This window comes from Empidonax traillii, unplaced genomic scaffold, assembly GCF_003031625.1.
Source record: "Empidonax traillii isolate 1590-97213 ecotype Southwest subspecies unplaced genomic scaffold, ASM303162v1 scaffold231:size1146757, whole genome shotgun sequence".
NCBI lineage: Eukaryota > Metazoa > Chordata > Aves > Passeriformes > Tyrannidae > Empidonax > Empidonax traillii.
Window position 1 is genome coordinate 923045 of NW_020955424.1, and position 21009 is coordinate 944053.

Below are 21009 nucleotides of genomic sequence, written 5' to 3' on the forward strand. Positions count from 1 at the left end.
TTCCACCTGGGTGCTCTCCCAGCAGCTTCTCTCCCTCATCAGGGAGAGGTGGGCAGGCAGGAAGCCAGTGTGTGCTTCCTGCCCTGCACTCACCTGCTTCCTAAACCTCACTGTTCCTCTTCTGCTAGCGAGAACAGCAAGGCTGTTCACATGCAGAAAGGACCTTTTAGGAAAACCAGTCTGCTCAGAGCCAGGAAAGCTTCCAGCCAAGTCACGTCCTAAGTGCAGGAGGAGAAGTGATTTTTTTTTTTTTTTTTTTTAATTTGAAAATAAACCTGTGGGTTTTCTTTTTCAAATTCTTTCTCCTTGAAGGTGGAAGAGATGCCAGGAACTACAAGGAGGCCCGAAAGGAAGAATGCAACTTCAAAGACAACCTCCTTAAAAAGCAGATATATACCCAAGACAGCTAGGAATTACAGATTGCATCTAGCTGCTAAATTGAAAAAAAAATACCCAGAATCCAAACATCTTCCTCAAAGTTTTACATGCATGAGGCTTGGCTACACTTAGGAACAGAAGGTTCAGAAAATACAGTATCCTTGATGTCACGCTGCTGACATATCTGGCTACTGCCTCACACCAAAATGGATTTGTGAATCTTACCAGAAAGAAAGCATAAATATTCCAAGTGCAAAATAAAGCACAAACTCCATATACCCAAGCGAACATTCCATTTTACAGGATTATACCGTGATGCTAAACTTGATTCAAAATGAAGTGTAAAACTTCATAATGAAACTCTCCGTATATGTATACACGGATATATCAAGAAAGCCTTTACTTATAAAATATAACAGAGATAAAAAGTCACATCTCCCCCACTGTTCAGAAAAATTTTAGTTCAAAGAAACCTTAACTACAAATCTTGGCATGCATCCTACAGAAATAATGCCAAAGGGGGTTCTTTAAATAAATAATAAAAAATTAAATTTTAAAAAAATACACAAAGAAAAAAGTAGAGGTATTTGTGCAAATTATATGTGTATCTGAGCACACAAATTTATCAAAAACAAGAGAGAATAAAGCTGCATTTGTAAGATGTGGCATACATCAGTAACCCTTTCTCAGAGGTCACTCAGGTACCATAATGACACCAAGAAGTGATTGCTGAGTAAATCGAGGTGACAAAGTGACTCATTAATGGAACATAAGCTGGACTCCCTCCCAGTCTTACAGACTGTACAGACCCATCAGAGTAAAGACCAGCATTACGGCAGACAGATACCTTAAATCACGAGAACCCAAAAAAGCAGAGGAGGGAACTACAAGGAGGAGGACAGAGACAGAAATTAGGTTTTTACCTCTGGAATCCAAAGAGCACAGCTCACGTGTGCCCACTTGGTCCCTGTCCTGGTAGCTTTCATGGCACCTCCTCTTTTGGGACACAGGAGGCACTGAGGATGTATTCCCAGGACACAGGTGCGACACAGCCAGCTCCCTTCAGGTACTTTTAAGATTCCATAGCATGCCTTGGAGAACAGATATTGAAATCATTATGCTGAAATTATTTCACACACAAACATTAATATTCATACAGAGCAAAGCTTTCAAAAAGTAAAGGCAAAATTTGGACTTCACTTAATCTTTCTGTGATTTATTCACCTTAAAATAAGTCAAGTGATCAAAGAGATAAACAGCCTCAAAAGCAATCTTTTTACCCTGGTTCCTTTTTAGAATGTGTGCTGGTATTACTTGTTTACAGAGTAAAGCATATCCATTGTGACTGCACAACAGCCCCGGTGTTAAGAACCTTCTCTTTTCCTTTTAATAATTTTTAAATTTCCAAAGCAAACAACACTGACATTTCTTTAAGTTACCTTCTGCATCTAAGACTTTTTAAAATCTCAATTTCCTACTGCTAAGAACTTTACACTCTAACATAGTTCTATTTAGATGTGAAGGCATATAAGCTGTTGGACTGAAGGAAGTTTCCTGCAACATTAACTTACTTTTGTGGTTACAGTTCTGTGCATTGTTTTTTACTTCAAATATAAATTACAGCATGTACTGAAATTATGAAGTGCTGGGTTTTACGCCTATTTCCCAAGTATTGCTCTTAACCATGTGGAAAATGAGAAATTTATTAAGTTTTCCTAGGTTTGAGAATGTAAAAAATTCTTTCCAATTCAAATTCTTCATGGTTCGTAATGGAACCACGATGGATCCTACTGTACATACACATACACCTATTAAGCTGAGTGTATCTGAAACAAGTGGCTGCCACCAAGGCCTAATTCCACTCAAATGCTCCAAATAAAACTTTTATCAAAAGGGTGGATTTCAGAGGAAACCTCGCCATCTCTGGGAATAGTAACACTGGAAGACTCAACAGAAAAGGATCGTTAATTGGAACAATTTTTTCAGATTAAATCTAATATAAAATTCCCACACTTGCCTTCTCAGCCTTCTAAGATCTCAGTATTTAAGTATTTAATATGAAGCAATATCATAAAACACTGCACATTTATGTCAGGCTCGTGGAAACGGGGACTTTTCTGAATTAAATTCGAAAAGACTGACTAACCTAAATGCTTTTTTTACGTGACAACTGTTGCAAAAGCCCAACAGGGGGAGCTGTAATCTAAATTTTACAAGTGGCTTTTTCCTCTTCTGTGGCACATTACCACCAACATTCTTTCTGTTACTACAGCAGAAGTGGCATTACACCTAAGATCACATTTAGGGGGTTGGAAATGGACTCAAACTATTTTCTAATTTAAACCAACTAATAAGTGGAGGATGCCCAGACTACCAAACCAGTAATTTCACAACGTGTTTGAGCCAGCACAAGAAGGTACCACAAAGGAGGAATTTTCTCACACTCCTCCTGCCCTCCACCTCCTAACCGTGTGATGACAAACAGACCTGAGGCTACTTGTTCAACCAAAGCTGATCGAGATTAAAAATCAAATGAGTTGTTGTTATTGTGAGGATTAGCTCTAGCCCAGACATGTTCCCCAGTTGGTTTCAAGGCAGATTCAGTGTGGGGAAGAATGAGGGGCAAGGAGGCAGCAGACCATCAGCTCAAGCTCAGCTGTCAGCAGGCAACCATGGCCCTTTGACTGCAAATCCATCATTACTTCTAAACAGGCACGAGCAAGGACTGAAGCAGGCAGCCCAGCTGCCGGTCCTACTCCTGTCACTAGCCACCTTACTGGCAACTCAGGCTCACGTGGCTGCTTCATACGGTGAATCAGATCAGGAAAGCAGCTGGGCTGGCAGCCAGCCCACTGAGAGTAAGGAGATGACAGGTCCTTTTTCAGCCAGATATGTTTTCCGAGTACTGCTCGCAGTCAGTAGAAAAAGAAAAAAACACAAAACCTTCTCGGTCTCTTTTCAACTTATAGCAAAACCCCTTTGCAGAACAGGATGCGCAGAAACCACAGGATTCATATCCCTTTTCTGATACCTCTGCCTGACTACACTGAGCTCAGTCAGTGTAAAGTTTTGGCTACTTCTGAAACACTATAAATGTGAGCAACATTCAGATCAAGAGCATGGTTATTGCAGGTGTTGATGCCGTCTAAAAAAAAATCACTCTGTAAAGTGCCACGTGTGGTTTAAGATGGCTAAATCTGGACAGTCCTGAATCAAGTGGTCTTTGGGTTTCTCACAAATAGGCAAGCCAGTATTTCCTGCCCTGTTTATCTTCATAAGCAGGTTTAGTCATAATGGGAAAAATTGCTTATGGTCACAGAGGAAGTACTTGCAAGTCCCAAAAACACATTTTGCATTCCTGTTAGACTGCAGCTGTCCACTTATTAACTATGCTAGGCCACTTAATCTACTGTAACTGTTAGGGTCCAAAAATTCACCTTAGTATTGCACGATGCTTCATATGTAGAAAACTACAAAGTCCTGCAATTAACATTTAATACCAGTTCAAATTCCACACTTGCCTAGGTAAACTTAGACCATGGGATGGTGTCAACATTTCTTGCAGGCACTAACCTGATGGACACAAATATTACACTTGTCACAAAACACCATGTCATTCCCATCTTCACTGTCGGGGGACCGGCACACATCACAGATGACATCTTCATCATATTCGATACCCAACCCCTCTTCAGTCTCAATGGCATGATTCATATTCTCATGACAGTGCCGTTCCAGCACTTCAATTGTCTTTTCCATTGTGTTTTCATCCAGGGGCCCACATCCTACAACACCAAAAAGGAATTAGAGGGCAGTCAGGTGCTTCTGATTGAGTCAGAGAAACAGGAAGAGAAAAAAGACAACTTCTAGCAACCACTGCAGTAGACAGAGCACCTAAAAATGAAAGAAAAATAGAAAAGCTTTTTCACTCACAGTCTAACTGTAGCATTGTTTTATAAATATAAGTAGAACTACTACTGGAGTAAAAGTTTAAATTGTACATAAACCACAAAATCAAACCTTGAAGAAAACACTACAACATAAAAGACAGACAGCAGTTGCTATAACTGGTAAAGGCTCTCATACAACCCTTCCTGCACTTCCATCACTTTAAGAAACACTAATGACATCCAAAACCCACACACTAAGTTCTTCTGAAGGCTAACTCCCTAAGAAGTAAAACTTACCAAGAATACTTCATATCTTATAACAATACAGAAGTCGTACCACCCAGTGCTACCTAGTACACTACTTGAGTGATCAAAGCACGACAGTTATGAAAAGTTCTTCTATTTTTTTGGTTACATTTTTTAAAATAGAATAGCAGATAAATATACTGTTGCAATCCATACTATCTGTTCACTTGAACACTAGTCATGCTATATACACTCACCACTAATCAAACTCAGCATAAGCAGGACCACTTAGAAAGGATTTGCTGTGAGACTGGTCCTCAGCTTGCAGCTTCAGGACATATGCTGAGGAAGAAACCCTACAATGCTCATAGCTATAAGAAATCTCCCAACTGCATCTTATGAAAATATCTGCCAAAAATAACAATGATGCTCACAGCTCACAATTTACTCAGACTTTTGACTGCTGGGACATTCATGAACCATTGATAGCAGAGGCTATAATATTTTAACTAAGGCTACTAATTCTGAATCCTCATTACAAACGATAAACATGGAGATAGAAAAGATAAATGACTGCAGTTAAAAAGTGCCTTCTGCTCTTAAACCCTTCTCTCTCATGCCCCAGTATTTTCTCACTTCCAGAATTAAAAGAATTACAGAATCATTCAGGTGGGAAGGGTCCTTTGGAGGGTTTCAGCCCAGTCCCTGGCTCCAAGCAGAGTCAACAGTAAATCCAGCAAAGGTTGTTGCTCAAGTGATATGTCTAGTCAGATCTTGAAAATCTCCATGGACGGAGATTTGCCCCCCCGAAAAGCTGACAGGTTTTGCTAACAGCATTCCTGTATGCCTGGGAAGTTTGTCCTGGCTTCTACTTCTTACATCCATATCCTTCCGTACTTCAGAGGGGCCTCCCAAATCCATCTCTCAGTTACCTGGATAAGTAGAAACGTGCTCTCCTAAAATCCAGGACCAGAAAAAGTGCTTCCTCTCCTCACTCCCCTCAGGATCTCAGTCACCACTATTTTATAGCTATTACAGATAACACTGCAGTTGATTACCACATCATTAGAGATTCTTCCTTTTTTAGTAACAGCAAATCCAGGTGATGTAAAATATTTCCCTCTTTTGTCCACCTGTCCTTCCTAAAGGATCTGCAATCACCCATGGAAGAATATTAGATATACAGGTTATTACACCATAGTTTGGTTATTCTAGTGATAATTCCAAGGTTATTTTACATAACTCACTCCTGCTCATAGCCCTCTATACCAACAACTCACACGGAAAAAGAATGTTTACTTAGCTGATTCTAAATGGGCTAACAAGTGTGAAACTCAGTTATTCTATTGAGAACCCAGCATGCAAGCTCCTCATAACTCTGAGTTTGTAACAATAATACGTTCAAACTGAAGAAATTAAAACATCTGCTTTCCTTAAAAAAAAAAAAACACCTTTAACTTTTGAAGTCTTAACTTCGCCTGCTGTGGGCTCTTTCCCTCCCGCTTCAGTCTGCAGAAGTTGCACATGATTTTGGATGCAAAGAAGTTTTTAGGCCCAACAGGTAAAATATAAAACATTAACAGATCAAGCAAGTAATTTACTTTAAGCATTTTTACCTCCTGTTTTTCTTAGCATTTGCATTCAATTCTCATTCAGCAATGGTTAAAAGATCTCACAAGCAGACTACAATTCAAACAGCAGAAATTAACAGCTGCTTTTAAAATTAGAACGTGTTGTAAAATTACCCATTTCTGTAAGCTCTTCATTTAGCTCCTGAAGCCAAAAGATGTCCATGTCATCCAAGTCATAGCGGCACACAGATTCTGCTAATTCCAAAATGTTGATGTAACCTGGTTCTGTGGGTTCTTGGCTGGAACAGTGGATGTATTTCCTTGGTCGTGTATACAGTACTTCTTTCACTTTTTCTGCTACAACCCTAGAGTGAAAATAAAACAAGAAATAGTTACAGCTTTTTAAGACCCACCCTCAAAAGACATGAAATATCGGCTATAAGTGCAAAGAAACCTGGTGTTTCACAGATTTTAAACTATTCAGTAAGTGTAGCCAGGCTAAGGAGACAAGATTTTGTAAATGTCATTTTTTTCCCACAAAATGTTCTAAGGTTTGCTACAAATACAGAATCCTTTTTAAAATGTAAGCCTGTGCATATGTTTTTCAATTTAACAAATGCTATTATCGCAATGAAGCATTTCTGAAACCCACAGAAAGTATTATCACAAAACCCCTACAATCTTTGTTCTATATTCCTCCTAAATGATAGAAGGAAATCTCACCAACTGATTTCTTGAAAATACCAGCTTTTTCACGAAAGCTAATTTATTCTACTGTAGTGTCTGTGTGTGTGGGAAAAATCCTTGCTCTCCATTTGGGATACACAGTCTACACTTCTTTTGTAAATGATGCTTTATCCACATTACAAATCCACATTACAATTTTTGTTATGCAAGAAACATTACAATGCCAAGCAAAAATGTAAAGGGGAAAGAAAAATCATCCAAGAAACACGGCAGAAAAATATTTGTATTCTCAGTCTCTCAATTATTTTCAGAGATAAAACTCAGTGTTTGACTAGTTTGATTTTGGCATGGAAAAAATAAACTAGATTAGGTCAATCTTTCTCTGAATTCAATGCAAAAGGCCCTATATAATGAAAGGAATCCAGAGATATGGAATGGAGTGGTGCCATGCAAGAGTAGCTCTGCATGATATCTGGAGCTAACCTTCCACAGGAAAAGGAAAAGAGAAAAACCGTGGAAAATAAGGCAGTAAAGAGGACGAAGCATCAGTCAAGCTGTATCCCGCATAATTCTTACTGGACAATGTGGGTTGTCAATGTTAATACAAACAATGTTCTTCTGCCATTCTTCCTCCCCCTTCACCCTGCTCATTTTTTCCTTTCATTCCCTTGTGAGCTTTTCTTTTCTCTAGTCCAGCCAAATCTATAGCAATTTTTCCCTCTAATATAATACTGCTAGTATAAGATGCAATATATTTATTTTTAATAACTTGGTACCGACAATGGCCTCAGTGGAAATTAAATTATGCTGGCATCAGCGCTTTCACTGGACAATTCATTCATCTTTGTCTTGAAGACCATGCTGGTAATAACAATTCTATGTTGAAACATGCACAGAAATGTTGCAGGTTTACACTGATATGTTTTCCTAGTCTAGGTACAGTGTGAGAGAACAAAAAACTATTCATCTATCTCCTGAAACTGAGGTCACTGAACTTCTACGATGTTAAGGAGCCACTTGTGGTGAGAGAAGACGTAAAGTGTTTAAGCTTTGGCAACAATAGCCAAAATTAAATTATATGAACAAACGAGTAACTTTAGCAGGTCTCAGTAACTACTGCATGCCTAGCGCTCTACATTATCAAGCTTTATAGGGAAACCTTTTAAGTAACATGTACAAGATACGGGTTTATTTGTAATTTATTCAACTCACCATACTCAAATGAAAAAACAGCTTTTAATCTGGAAAAAGAGATATTTTTGAATTCACAATGTAGATACTATAACAGTGCACAGACAGAACAAGATCTGTGGCTGAAGTGCCACAGACATGTTTTCCAAACTGGCACTTGTGTGGTTTAAGAACATGTCTGAAGGCTGCTGCATTGAAGATTTAAATATAACAACAGAGAAAAGCTGACTGCATTTGGACAATCTGCTCTTGAGAGACCATCTCCTCTGAGTTGACGTTTTGTGCACATGATCTGTGTCTGATCACTATTACCTGAGAGAAGGCTGTGGAATAGTTTCGGGACTGGCTGGAACTTGAACCCCTTTCTCCCATTCTTGTTTCCACGTGTCCGCAAAGACATAGTATTCATCAGGGTTGACATGGTGAGAATCTGGTAGTTTCATGGCACTAATGAGATCCTTGCGGAACACCTGAAGGAAACATGAGAGGGAAAAGAGTGATTTGAGAAAGAGCATTGTGCTAAAGAAAGCAGTATGTATTTTTTTTAATCTACACAGAAACAATGCACATACTTGAAAATTTTTTTAGAGAGTACCAGCACAAACAGGTCAATTTGAAACTACCTATATTAATAACTCTTAGCATATTAGGTGCATTATGACAAGAGGTTTATACTAATTCAAAACCATGCTCCTGCCCAACAGCTAATCAGAAGGATGAAGGCTGTAACAGGTGACCAGGAAGAGGGAAAAGGAGGCCTACATCTGATTCAAGACTCTTCACCCTATCACTTTCAATCAACTTATCCTACTTGCCAGACTGTAGGCTTTAGACCAACTTACTTACAAGGTAGCATATCCTTTACTTTCATTCAGTTTAGCTACTTTAAACTGTTGTATTCATCATGGGCTACGAGCAGTTGCCATGGTAAAACTGATGCACAGACACTTGCTCATTTATTAAAACCACTTGAAATTTTAGTGGTTGGGATCTCCAAGATCAAAGATGAACAGCTGCCTTTGCTGAAACATGAGACCCGTGTTGCTCTGTGCCTAAGCAGTCCCAGTGCAGGCAGAGCGACACAACCCAGCCCCGGCATCCTTTGGCAAACCTGTACAACGAGACGCCGCCCTCAAACAAAGCAAACCCACCAGTGACAAATCTCCAGCCATAACATTCGACTCTTGTCTCATGAGGATTAAGTTTTTACAAGCACATAAGCATGATTATCAGTCATCTCAAGACTTACTTAGTGTCTGCCTACTACAGGTGCATACGATTTAACTAGAGGGCATTATACATCCTTCATGGGTTTTTGATTTTTTTCCCCCACTGATACCCTGCACTAGCTTAATGTTGATAAAAGCAAAAGAGTGACTGTGGCTTGGTGTTAGGGAGACATCACAACTAATTAACTGAATTATCGTAATGAGAAATCACATCCTCCAAGGGCAATAAAATGAAATGGGAAATATCCCTGCAGTAAGCTGTGACAGGTTGAACTCTCTTCTTACTAATTCAGTTTTATAACCAGAAGAGTAATAAAATAATCTCAGAGCCAAATATCTTCGTGTACCCTTTTCAATTTGACAGCACCAGACCGGTTATGCCTACTGCAAAAATTCTCAGCTGTTCTTTGAAATCATCAAGTAAATATTTTTTTAAAAAAGGCTCTGTATTAAAAACAGGTATTGAAATAGGCTGCTGGTGACCTGGAACTCAGTGTTACTTCATTATCTCCTACATCTCACACAGGCTGCCAGAAGAGCAAGCTGACCAAGAGAACTCAAAAATCACAGACTCAAGGCTCTCATATTTGTGACTAATGTGTTATCTGCCTTTGTTCATAACAGACTGTTCACTGCTGCCTTCTGTGTAAAACTCAGGTACTTAGGAGACCTATATTACAATCTGAATCACAAGAGCAAAAGCATTAAGACTACAAGAATTTTTTTTTTTTCCCAAGCAGTATGTCTACACACCAAAAATAAAATATTAAATTATTTATGCCACTTAAAAGGCATCTTACTTTTCTACGTTACAGGTACAGAGCCATGATTACGAGAAACACTAACATGGCACAATTCCAAAGAACACCAGAAGGGAAAAAAAAGTCTGATAAGTGGGAAGTGCAATGACTGGTTTAGTTATCAGAAAAGATATTCCTTGGAACTTATCTGAGCTAAGTGCTTTACAAACTACCTTTTAAGACACTGACAGAATATAGAAGTGGAGTACTTCATATCAAATCTACTATTTTTTAAACACTACGTGAAAAGTGCTATTAAAGGCGTCAGTATTCTAACTACACTGCTTAGCAGCAAATCTGATCATCCATTATGCATGTGAACTGTATCATCTCTATTTTTAGAGCACAAACTCCCTGGAGCATGGACTTGTTTTGGGGTTTTTTGACTGTTGTTTAGTAGTGACCACACCATCATGACACCGCAATATTAAGTTCTCCACTTCAGATTTATAAAATTTACAGTACATGAACCACTTAAGGTCAAAAATTTAACCAGTAAACACATAACTGCTTAAACCTTAAAGGATCCAAAAACTCGACTTAGGCTTCCTAAGAATTGCCTATTCGTACTTGTGACAAGTCCAATTGAAGATTTCTTGCAGACACTTGGAATCAGCACAATCTCTAGCTCTCATCATTCATCATTTCTTCACGTGTGGCCAAGCAGGGTCTTCCAACAGTAAAATACTCTCACAGGACAATGTATGAGAATACTCACTCTGTATTTCCTTTGTTGTGGAAGTAAATCAAAACACCCAGGGGACCCAAAAGAGTTGTCTGACAAATCAAGTAAATTATACTTCAGCAGTCAGCCTCAACTAAGCCATCTACACAAAGAGCAGACGCACACTTTAGAATTTAGACAGCCAGCTTTTCCTCGTGGCTGGGTTTTTTTTGGACAGTTCTTTGAAAACAATGCAGCTCCTTTACTGTGCACACAGAACAACAGCTAGTCCACTCCACAGCTCGCACTCTCCTCTCGGCAAGGACCACCTTCACTTACAGTGAGGCCATGAAATGCAGTGGTTGTCATTCAGTCACTCAAAAGCAGTTCTACTTCTTACTATAAGCACAAACCTTCAACTTTAATACCTGTAATATCACACATATAGAAAATACCTAAAAAATGAACATGCCAAGTCTACCTAATAAGGTATTCCCATTCAGACACATCACTCCTCGAGACCAGACTCAGCTCTTTACCAGGACAGAGAAGGGTCTTGTAGAGCTGAGCTACAACCGACCACAGCTAGCAGAGCTGCATACACACTGAAGTGAACCCCACCACTGTGAGCATTCCACAGTAGTTGCTGTTGTGACAGTGGGATTTTTTAAAAATACTTTTAGCAATTGAAAGCATGAAAAGTCAGAGTTTTAGCCTTGCCTACCATGCAAGACTGCTTGGTCTGAACTTGCCATTTCATTTTGCTGCCAGGAATTTTTAGTTTCAGCTGACAACAGTGCAGCACTCAGTGAATGACAACAATCAGAAATGTGTTTGCTTAAGTCATCATTGTCATCATAATCTAATCTTAACCATCTCAATGAGAACTTCTATTACATATTTCATGCTTTAGAACTGAGGCTTAAGTCTAGAAGAAGAAGATCTTGCCATTTAGTCAAGATTAGCTTTTTGCTAAGCAGTAAAAGTCTGCCTGGAATTGCTGAGGAAATGAGAACTTCCTAGTCACCTCTGCAGAGACACACTGCTGTCTCTAAAGCCTCTGAAAGCTAAATTCTACAAAAATGTTCCAGAAATCTGCTCCCCCCCACAGCACTAACACACCAAGCAACAATGATATCATGGAGCTGTGCAATGAAGAAACGGTCCATATGTTTTATTTGTTTTTCAGACTTCTGAGTCCTATTTGGAAATTATGTTAGAAGAGTATGTGCAAGGAAAATTAACTTCTTAGAATCCATTTATAAATGCTTCACCAAAAGCAGTCTGACTTGAACTCAAAACTCCTTCTGGAAGCACTCTATGAAAATCCAACATATAATCTTCCTCACAGGACCCTGCTGTGCTTACTCTGTGAATAAATCAAGACTATGAAACAAAGAACACTATTTATAGCGTGAAGTATCCTTATCCACTAAAGATCTCAGAGAGAATACAAGTAAAGCTGTAGGGAATTACAGTAAAATACTAGCATTGAAAACAGAGAATGGGTCTTGATGGTACAACAGCCTCCTACAAACCCTATCTTGAGCAATTCAAACATCAGACCTGCACACACTGTCAGGCACCTTTTGCTCGTGACTACTGCAAAACTGAAACCACATTAAGAGAAGAAAAAAATATGAGTCAAATACCTTTTCCAGTACCCCTCTGCAAGTTTTTACTGAAGATGACTGACGTCACTACTCATTCACCTCGTCTTGCCCAAATGCGTAGGTAAGGACAAATACATGGATTGTGCCGTCTTTTAAAAATAAAAAGAAAACTTGTATTTCTTCTTGTGACACTGAGCTTCCGGGTCCTCTGACCAACTGCTTACAAACTCCCAGCAAGGATAAACCACTTGCCACAGATGTCTAGGCCATGACTAGGAACCACACCTCCAAGGCTTAAGTAAATGCCGGGTTAATTGCTCTGTTGTTACAATCAAAGCACGACTCCCGGATTGCTTCTAATTGCTTCAGTCCTGAGGCTTTCCCTGCACCCAGCAGAACCCCCAGCAAGTCAGCAACAGGTGTTTCAGTTCCTCATGCCCATTGCTTAGGGACTAAGAAGGCCGACTGCTCCAGAAACAGTAAAGTGTGAATTACACAAGAGTTTTTTCACACGTTGAGGGTCAAATAATTTCTTTTTATTCTCCTTCTAAAGGATCTATTAACTTTTTGATTCCCGTAAGCACTTGCAAGCATTAAAGCTTAGTCTACTATTGTAACTCTGAAGTACAGGTCCTCGGCAAAATTGTAACACATAGAGCAGCGGGTTTACACTTAAAATCATCTTTTACATAACAAGAGTTAAATTCCAATATAACCTATTACAAGTGTCATATAGCAACATTGTATCTGAGAAGAGTTCAATCTTTGTACAGATGTTTTACACTTTGTGCAAAAGACTGCTCATTTACAGGAGATGAAGCTCCAAAATCTGAATTTGGTGGGGTCACCCTGGAGAAGTAAAGTTTTTTCTTGTTAATACGTTAAAATCTGGACATGAAGTTTCAGAAATAAGGCACCCTACTATAGAGAAGTGTGGAAACTTAAGACAGGTTTGCTTAGGTTTTAGGTTGGTTGAGGGGGTTTTGGCAACAAAGTAAATAAAAAGCAACAAAATTTTAAAATGGAAATGAAACTACAGTTCCAGGCACATATACCAACTGGACTGAAAAACTTAAAATGTTAAAAAAAAGCTGTGATGGACAGGAATAAGTGTAGCATTAAATTTGCAGTTCTCAAACATTCACACAATATGGACAAGCAATGCCGTAAATCCTAATGTTAAAATCCCTACTCCCTAAAACTACTTTTATGGATTATCCAGGACTCAAGCAAATGAAATATTGTACTTTTCTTTTAAGTAGCCATGAATCTCCCTAGCCTCCTTTTACAAGCAAGTAGAGGAAAAGCCAGGAAATTGGATACTAAATCAACCCTACCTAACATCATGTCTCTGACAGTATCTCATGAGCCAGAAGAATGTGCAAGAACATGTCAAGTTTCCTTCTGCTTGCTAATCAGACATAAGCTTTGGATTTTGGGATTAATCCTAACAATCAATTTTTAAAGTGGGTATTAATTTATACAGATATTTAGAAAAATCTGTACTTGCTATCATCTGTCCAATTCCTTTTTTAATCTTGTTTAATTCATAGTCTCAACAACCTCCTATAGCAGACGAGCTTCACAGTCTAATTACATGATGCATGGAAAGGATATCCTTTTAATTGCTACAGATTTTCTAACTTTTGGCCTCATTTATCAAATCCTGCCCTCCCCCCCTCCCGACGCCTTTCCTCCAGAGTTCCTCCATCACAAGGACAGGCAGGACTGAAGCTCTGTAGCTCTGCTGTTTCCAGACCATTCATACTTTACAGTTATGCCTGCTCATTCACTTCAAAGATAAAATAGCTCACCCTTTCACAAGCAAGCTTTTCCACACCCTTCTGCACTTGGGTCGCCTCTTCCTAAAGAGTTCAAATAGCCTGAGACAGTATCTCAAAATAACCAATGAGTTTGAACCTTTTACTTACATAAAAGTATTGCAGCTTATCTTTTTAAAAACAGCTAGTCCAAGTAGGCTAAAAAGCAGCTCATGGATAAGGCACGTTCGCCAGTTACACAAGTTAATTCAAAGTCTTCTAAGATAAGCATACACAAAAAAAGTAACAGTCTCTTATTCTGCATGGTACATGCAAAGCAATATGATTTAAACATGTCACCCATTCATTCACAGACCAAAACCAACCACTTTCAAACTGCAAAAAGAATCCATTTCCTGCCAAGAGTCTACTCTTCCAGGGTGCTCCTCAGAATCAAGACGTATGATTTCTGTGGTAGTTCAATGCCACTAAAAAGAGTTTCACATACCCAAGTAATGAAAGCAGACCATTTACTTCTGGAAGACAAGCTGCATTTCACATGATAACACAGCTGTCCCAATCAGCAATGAGGGATTAAAAACTACTCTTGCTGTGAGGTTCAGAACCCCATTTGCAATGAGAGGTAAAATACTGCCATCTTACATGGGAAAGGTTTAAAATAAAAGCACAATACTACTTCTTTACAGTTTCAAGAGGGAGACAGGACCGAAAAAAAAAGTATGAATTAGAGTGTCATAAAGATCTCTTACACTTTTGTGACCCCACTAGCATAAGGGAGAAGAAATGGTCAGTCATTCATAACAGTCCAGCTAATACGTTTTCCCTGCAAAAATGATTCCCATTACTCTGCCATCATTTTCTGCTGCAGCTTTCATAGAGACAGGAAACTGTTAAGTAGAGGCCTCATGCTGAGCCAGACATCCAAATGCCTCCTATCCTGCTACTCCTACACAGTCTACTGTTTAGGCTTGCAAGCCCCCCGAGTCTACATTTTAATCCACTGAGGGGCAACATCACAAATGGCACGTGGTCAACATGTTCATATAAAGATCTCAAAAATGACTATGACTTGATACTATTGGTGTGCCTGTAACCTTAACAAAACTTATTTATTCAAAGTAAATGCTAAAGGTAACTGGATAACAAAATTTTTAAGTCTCCATCTCAGTAGTTAGTGATAGATTGTAATCCAATAAGGAGATGCAACCTTGCTTTTGACATTACATAGAGAAGCACCATAGTCTGCAGAAGCATCATTACATATATATACGTACATATATATAGCCTTATTTTCACCTTCTTCTCCAAGGAGGAGATTGGAGTAAGTGGACCCCAGGTCTAACCCAATAACATCCCTTCTGGATTGCTTTAGGCTCTGGGAACAGTCTTTGACATTTACACTGTAACACTGCACTTTTTGGCCTGGCAGTAACACCAGATGACCTCGTGCTCCACTGAGGCTGTTCCCACACCCACCTTGATTCTAAAGCACCTGGGAGGCAATTCAAGGCAGAGCAGTCCTCAGCTGCAGCCAGTTGTCACACAAGTGCAGGACCGTGGCATATACAGACAAGTCCTATGAAGCAAGTGACACACACTCACCGCTTGCTTGTTGGTCAGAGTACCAAACACAAGCTTTTATTTGGAGAGGGAACCTCGGTACTCAGGTTGGGCTGGTTATGGCTGAGGAAAGGGGAAAAAGCCCATGTATTCATACGCAATTTAACTGAAAAAGCCAGGCCTGCTGGCATGAAAGAAAAATTAATGCATCAAGACCATGAACAAAAATATTCCCAAACAGCTATTTATAGGTTTGACCTTCTAGATTTTCTGCATCACTAACTCAAGAAACAGCTTGTTGCCTGGCAAGCAGAGGTGAATGAAAAGAGAGCAGTGCCAACTTGTTAAAAAGAGGCCTTGCTAAAGATGCTGTCAGCCTGAACTTTTTAATTTCTATCTAATAGATATTAATACAACTATTACTACAAAAAGCTTGTGGAATTACAACTCAAGTTTTGGAACGGTGTGTGGTGGGGTCCCTTTTCAGTCTTTGCTTTACACCCTTGTTACCACTTGGTGCATAAATAATCAGTTCAATGCTCTGCTGACAACAGCGTTTGATGCAATACACTCTCCAGCATATACTTTTTAAGGGGTTGGAAGGAGTGCTTGCTGATAGCCACAAGTCTTAGGAACAAGGGGTACAGATTATTACTGTCACCTTCCCTTCCATTCGCTTCCCCAGAGGACTTCTTTTTTTTGTTTAAGGGTTTTTTTAAATATTGTATGCAGGACACTCCTCCAGAAGAGGACAGATTCTAAAGTTTGAGATTTCTTTCTTTCTTTCTTTTTTTTTTTTTTTTCCTGGGAGGTGGATCTTAAATGAAAGATGACAAAGAGATTCCAGTATTACTGAAAGGATTATGTTATGAAATACACTTTTTAAATTTCAAGTGTGTATTCCAGATTTTGTTCCCCAAAGTTTCTTATTTCCAAGCATTAAAGGGATCAAGATTTTGTCTTAGAACAGAAAAATAGAAAGTATCAGGGATGATCTCAAAAGGAGGAACTGAAAACACCCCTAATTTTAATTGCTAGAAGTTATGTAAAGTGAACATTTGTATGCTACATACATGGACCACATCATAATTACTGTTTATAAGGTACATATGCACAAAGAGACAGAAAGCAGCAAATTCAAAGAAAACTGTAACAGGACAATGCCTAAGATGAAGAGATATAAGAAGAAAACTGGATGTCTGGGTAGAAAGGAGCGATTGGTAAGGGACTAGCACTGAGGTGTATCTGAAACAGCAAGAAGTATGGCAGTGTATGTGCTTCAATTCCCATTTGCACAGCTTGGCTAGTAACAAAGCCACTGCCTAGGCACACACGAGCGACACTTACAAGACCTCAGTAGCCACAAGTTCTTTTAAGACTAAAATTTTTACAGAACCATAATTCTCATACGAACATTTTAAAGATAAAAAGCATGGTAGGCTTTTCTTAACCTTCTTGGTGGTGCAAATAAAACACTATGGAGCTAGTTCTAGCCAATTTTGCCTTTTTGAAACACGTAAGATTGTATTTTAGAAATGAATCAGTGAGTTTTCTTCAATTAACCTGTAAAAAAAAAATTAAGCTTCCAAAGAAAGGACATGTTCTGTATCATTTTCCTTGTTCTTGCCAAACCAAGCCCATCTAGTTAGCAGCATTTAGAAAAGAAGAATGAAGTATGTTTGCTGAATAGGTTTCACTATATGAGCACGATCTATAGTTCATGCAACCTTGCACAGCAGTAACCACACAGGTAGAAAGATGCTGGTATAGTACACAATAATTTCTGGGACTTAACTTTAAATTCTACAGAAACAAAGTGGATTTTGTCAGTCTTCATTCAGCAACCTCAGGCACCAACAGTCATACTAAAATTCTGAGGACTCCTTCAGAGGGAATGTGACAACAAGTAAGGGGAATGAGCTACAAGAAATACTTATCCTATTTGCAGTTAGTATCTGACTTTAGCCCTTAAGACAGCAAACATAAAACCTGGACAAGACAGCCAAGAAATCTTCCACAAAGAGAGCCTACCAGTGGAATAGCTGACAGAAGGTCTTTGAGCACTGCATTGTGCATAAATGCAAATTTATTAAATGGGTCAACACAGGTCCAGTGATAGTCGTGATAGGTGTTGGGGTTCTTACAGGGGTAAATGGCAGAGCAAAAAGAAACTTTACTGAAACTAAAAAGTCAAAGTAAAAAACAAAGTAGCAGAAGCTGAGCCAGCACTACTTATACATATCCTGCCCACTTAAGTGTTCTTGCTGTTTCATCCTAAAGCAGAAAGAAAGTATTCTTCCCAAACACATACACACGAACCATTTCTCTGTGCCATGCTCTCAAATCGTAAGACCATTCCAGCTTTTGCCAATTTCAAAATGATACTAAATTTCAGGGGAAGAACGAACTACACGTTACTGTCTGTAAATGCCGTAAGCCATTTTGGAACATCAAACACCAGAGCTCCTATAATATTCACACAGTGGGGGAAACACAGGTTCACAGAGACTTTGACAGGTGACAAAAGCAGTCACCAGCACTAGGTTCAAATCTCACTATTTCAAGGCTTAGAAACATGAAAACGACATGACTAAAAACTACCAGTAATGAACCTTTTAACCCCAGTTCTTACCTCAGCAGGTTTCTTTTGTTCATTTGCTGGTGTTTTTGACTTGCTCCTGTATTTAGAACAAGAGGAAAAGGAAGTGGAAGGACCTGTTAAAAAAAAAAAAAAAAAAAGGAAATAAAAAAGGACCATTATAGCTCACTTCAATTCATTTAATTCTTTCAGTAAAACACAAGGCATTCCAATCTCTTGAATTATAATTTTTTGACAAGACGTGGGCAAAAAAAAACTCTTAGGCAGTCTGTAGGCTTAATTACAGCTCCTCCTGTTCCACTTGTTCTTTATAAAACCACAGCAAACTGAGTTTATGGGTACATTCTGCTCTGCCCAATACAAGCAAGAGTAAACAGAAATCAGCAGGCAGACTGCTTTCCTTCATTTAGTACCCTTCTAACAAAGTGGAAGGAGGAGCAAAACAGAGGACAGAGTTTGCAAGTGCTCAAAACAACCTCTAAAGAACAAAACAATTATAAAGTGTGCTGATGAGAAATGCAAAAAAAACAGTGGGATATCTAGACGTTTCTGGGCAAAATGTTATTTCAGTAGAGGATCCATGGATGACTCGCAGGGAATATGACAATGAATCATCATTATGTATGGAGCTGTTAGATGGGCCCAGGTCTATAAGAAACAAACAAGACCCCGCCATACAAGGTTGCTCTGCTTTGGGTTTTTTGCAGATACAAAGGGAAGATCTTCAGGTAGATGTGTGCCAAGGAACACTTAAAATGTAACTTTACTAAATTGTTTAACAGACTAAAGTGAAATAAATCAAGAACAAGATAATGTAACAATCAGTAGACTGATTATAACTCTAACATATCAATGCTTTAATAGCTTGCCACCCCCACCTATTTTAAATTTGAGGCTCTGCACAACACAAGATAGTAGGATTCTTTTTAAACAATAATTACAGAACAGGACCCTGGGCAGTAAAATTTCACTTGAATTACAAATTTCTTCTTGGCAACTCTGAATGGCAAAGATATACAAGTTTCTCTTGAAATTCTACATAGACTCAAAACAACCCTTAGATTAGTAAGACTGTGCGCCTCATTTTCCTCCTGTAACACAATTCAGAGCACCAAAGACCACAAATGCAAAAAGAAATCAAGCAAAAAACGTTTGGGTGTTGTTTTTTTTTTTTTAAAGTTACAAGAGGTGAAACGGTTTTCCCTCAAACCACAGAAGGAAACCACAAGGGGGTGACAGACCAAAAAAAAACTAGCAGGTATTACTTACTCTCATTGTCTGAACTGTCACTGGTGCTTAGATGCCTGTGGCGTTTCATCCTGACGCATCCTAAAGAGAAAAAAAAAGTTGATGGCAACCATTCTACCAGAAAACCACCGGCTGCTGGCTGACGCCAAGTAGTCCTTCACACTAAAGGCAAAGCTCCTCTGAAGAGCTCTCAGGCATAGAAATAATCCCAGTTCAGTCACTATGTTTTACTTCTGCAAGCAACTACCAGACTACGGTATTATTTGTGTAACTGAGCACCCTCAAAACGAGCATGCCTCTGCTGGGCAGAGCTTGCTTTTAATTCTGCAGAAATAAGTGCAACCTGCCAGCTGATTCCCGGCAGGGCGTGAGCCACGCTCTGCTCTCGGAGGAGACTCAATGTCCCATCTGTTCAGCTGGAGGAAGAGTTGCCATGGTGGCAGTCACTAGCTGAGAGACGGGTGGAGGCCAGGAAATAAGGTGGATGCACAGCAAGGCAAGGATTTAGAAATGTAACCCACCTTAAAAAGCAAACCAAAAAAAACCCAAAAACCAAACCAAACACAAACCACAAAAAAAAAACAAAACAACAACCTAAGGCATCCATGCAAAGCAAAAGGCAGATTTTAAATAGGGACAATCATAGAAAATAGTGACTGCTGTCATTTAATTTAATCATCTGATTACCATTTAGTTCACAAGAAATGTGGTTTTCAGAAGTTTGGGAAGTGGTCAACAGTATCACTGAGAAATATTTCTGTGGCACATTTCAGCTGCATTAAAAAAAGATTCTTAACTTTGAAATTCATTTTTGAGCATGTAATGTAATGTTCTCTCAAAAAAAGAGTGGGGAAGAAGAAATTTCTGCACCTCTACTTAATAAAACAAAAATCAAAACAGCAATCAGTTATATACTCTAAACAAGTGCCAACAGAAATCCACATACAGTCTTATCAGTCCTGCCATTTGATAATATTCTATATTACATTTGTTAAGTAAGGTTCAATAACTGTTTACAATTAGTTGCCGTAAAAACACCTCTGTTTTTAATAGATTGAATGAGAAAACCAATAGACAAAAGAAGTAGAAAATTATTCTGCAAGAATAGATGAGAAGTCTATCTTCTTTGTTTGTTTTTAAGCAGAAGATACGCACAAGTAGGTTACAGACAGCTGAACCTGAAATGCCTGCAGTACTCTGAGTGCCAGTCTGGCCACACCTGAAATGTAAGCAGCTTCATTTCTTAAACATAAGCACATGCCATGAAAAAAGCAACACAGCTAAATATCCCATTTGATAAAACCTCCACATCAATTACTGTACAATGGGTCTTGAGATTATACAAATACCATGGGATGAACAAGATTTCCAGATAAGAGAAGCCTGCTCAAAGGCTTTGAAGAGATCGAAATTGAATTGTTTGCAGCAAAAGTGTTTAATTTAGTGGAAAATTTCAGCAGTCTTTGTATTTAAGAGAGCGAGTTTATGGAATTTAAATGCAATGATCACTCAAAGTTTAAACCAATCCTTTTGACCTGTTATAAAAAAGACA

At 38.9% G+C, this 21009-nt stretch overlaps 1 protein-coding gene across 4 annotated transcripts in view; it reads right to left on the reverse strand.

Annotated features, from left to right (window-relative positions):
* The window catches only part of LOC114059548 (regucalcin), an 85908-nt gene that overhangs the window by 33704 nt on the left and 31195 nt on the right, over nucleotides 1-21009 (reverse strand). For all 4 annotated transcript variants that reach the window (XM_027888114.1, XM_027888115.1, XM_027888116.1 and 1 more), the window contains 6 exons: nucleotides 19479-19538; nucleotides 18243-18325; nucleotides 8276-8433; nucleotides 6260-6450; nucleotides 3952-4163; nucleotides 1302-1469 (listed from right to left, as the gene is read on the reverse strand). In XM_027888114.1, coding sequence (XP_027743915.1) covers nucleotides 1302-1469; nucleotides 3952-4163; nucleotides 6260-6450; nucleotides 8276-8433; nucleotides 18243-18325; nucleotides 19479-19527 — 861 coding nt within the window. In that variant the 5' untranslated portion in view covers nucleotides 19528-19538. The remainder of the gene's footprint in view (nucleotides 1-1301; nucleotides 1470-3951; nucleotides 4164-6259; nucleotides 6451-8275; nucleotides 8434-18242; nucleotides 18326-19478; nucleotides 19539-21009) is intronic.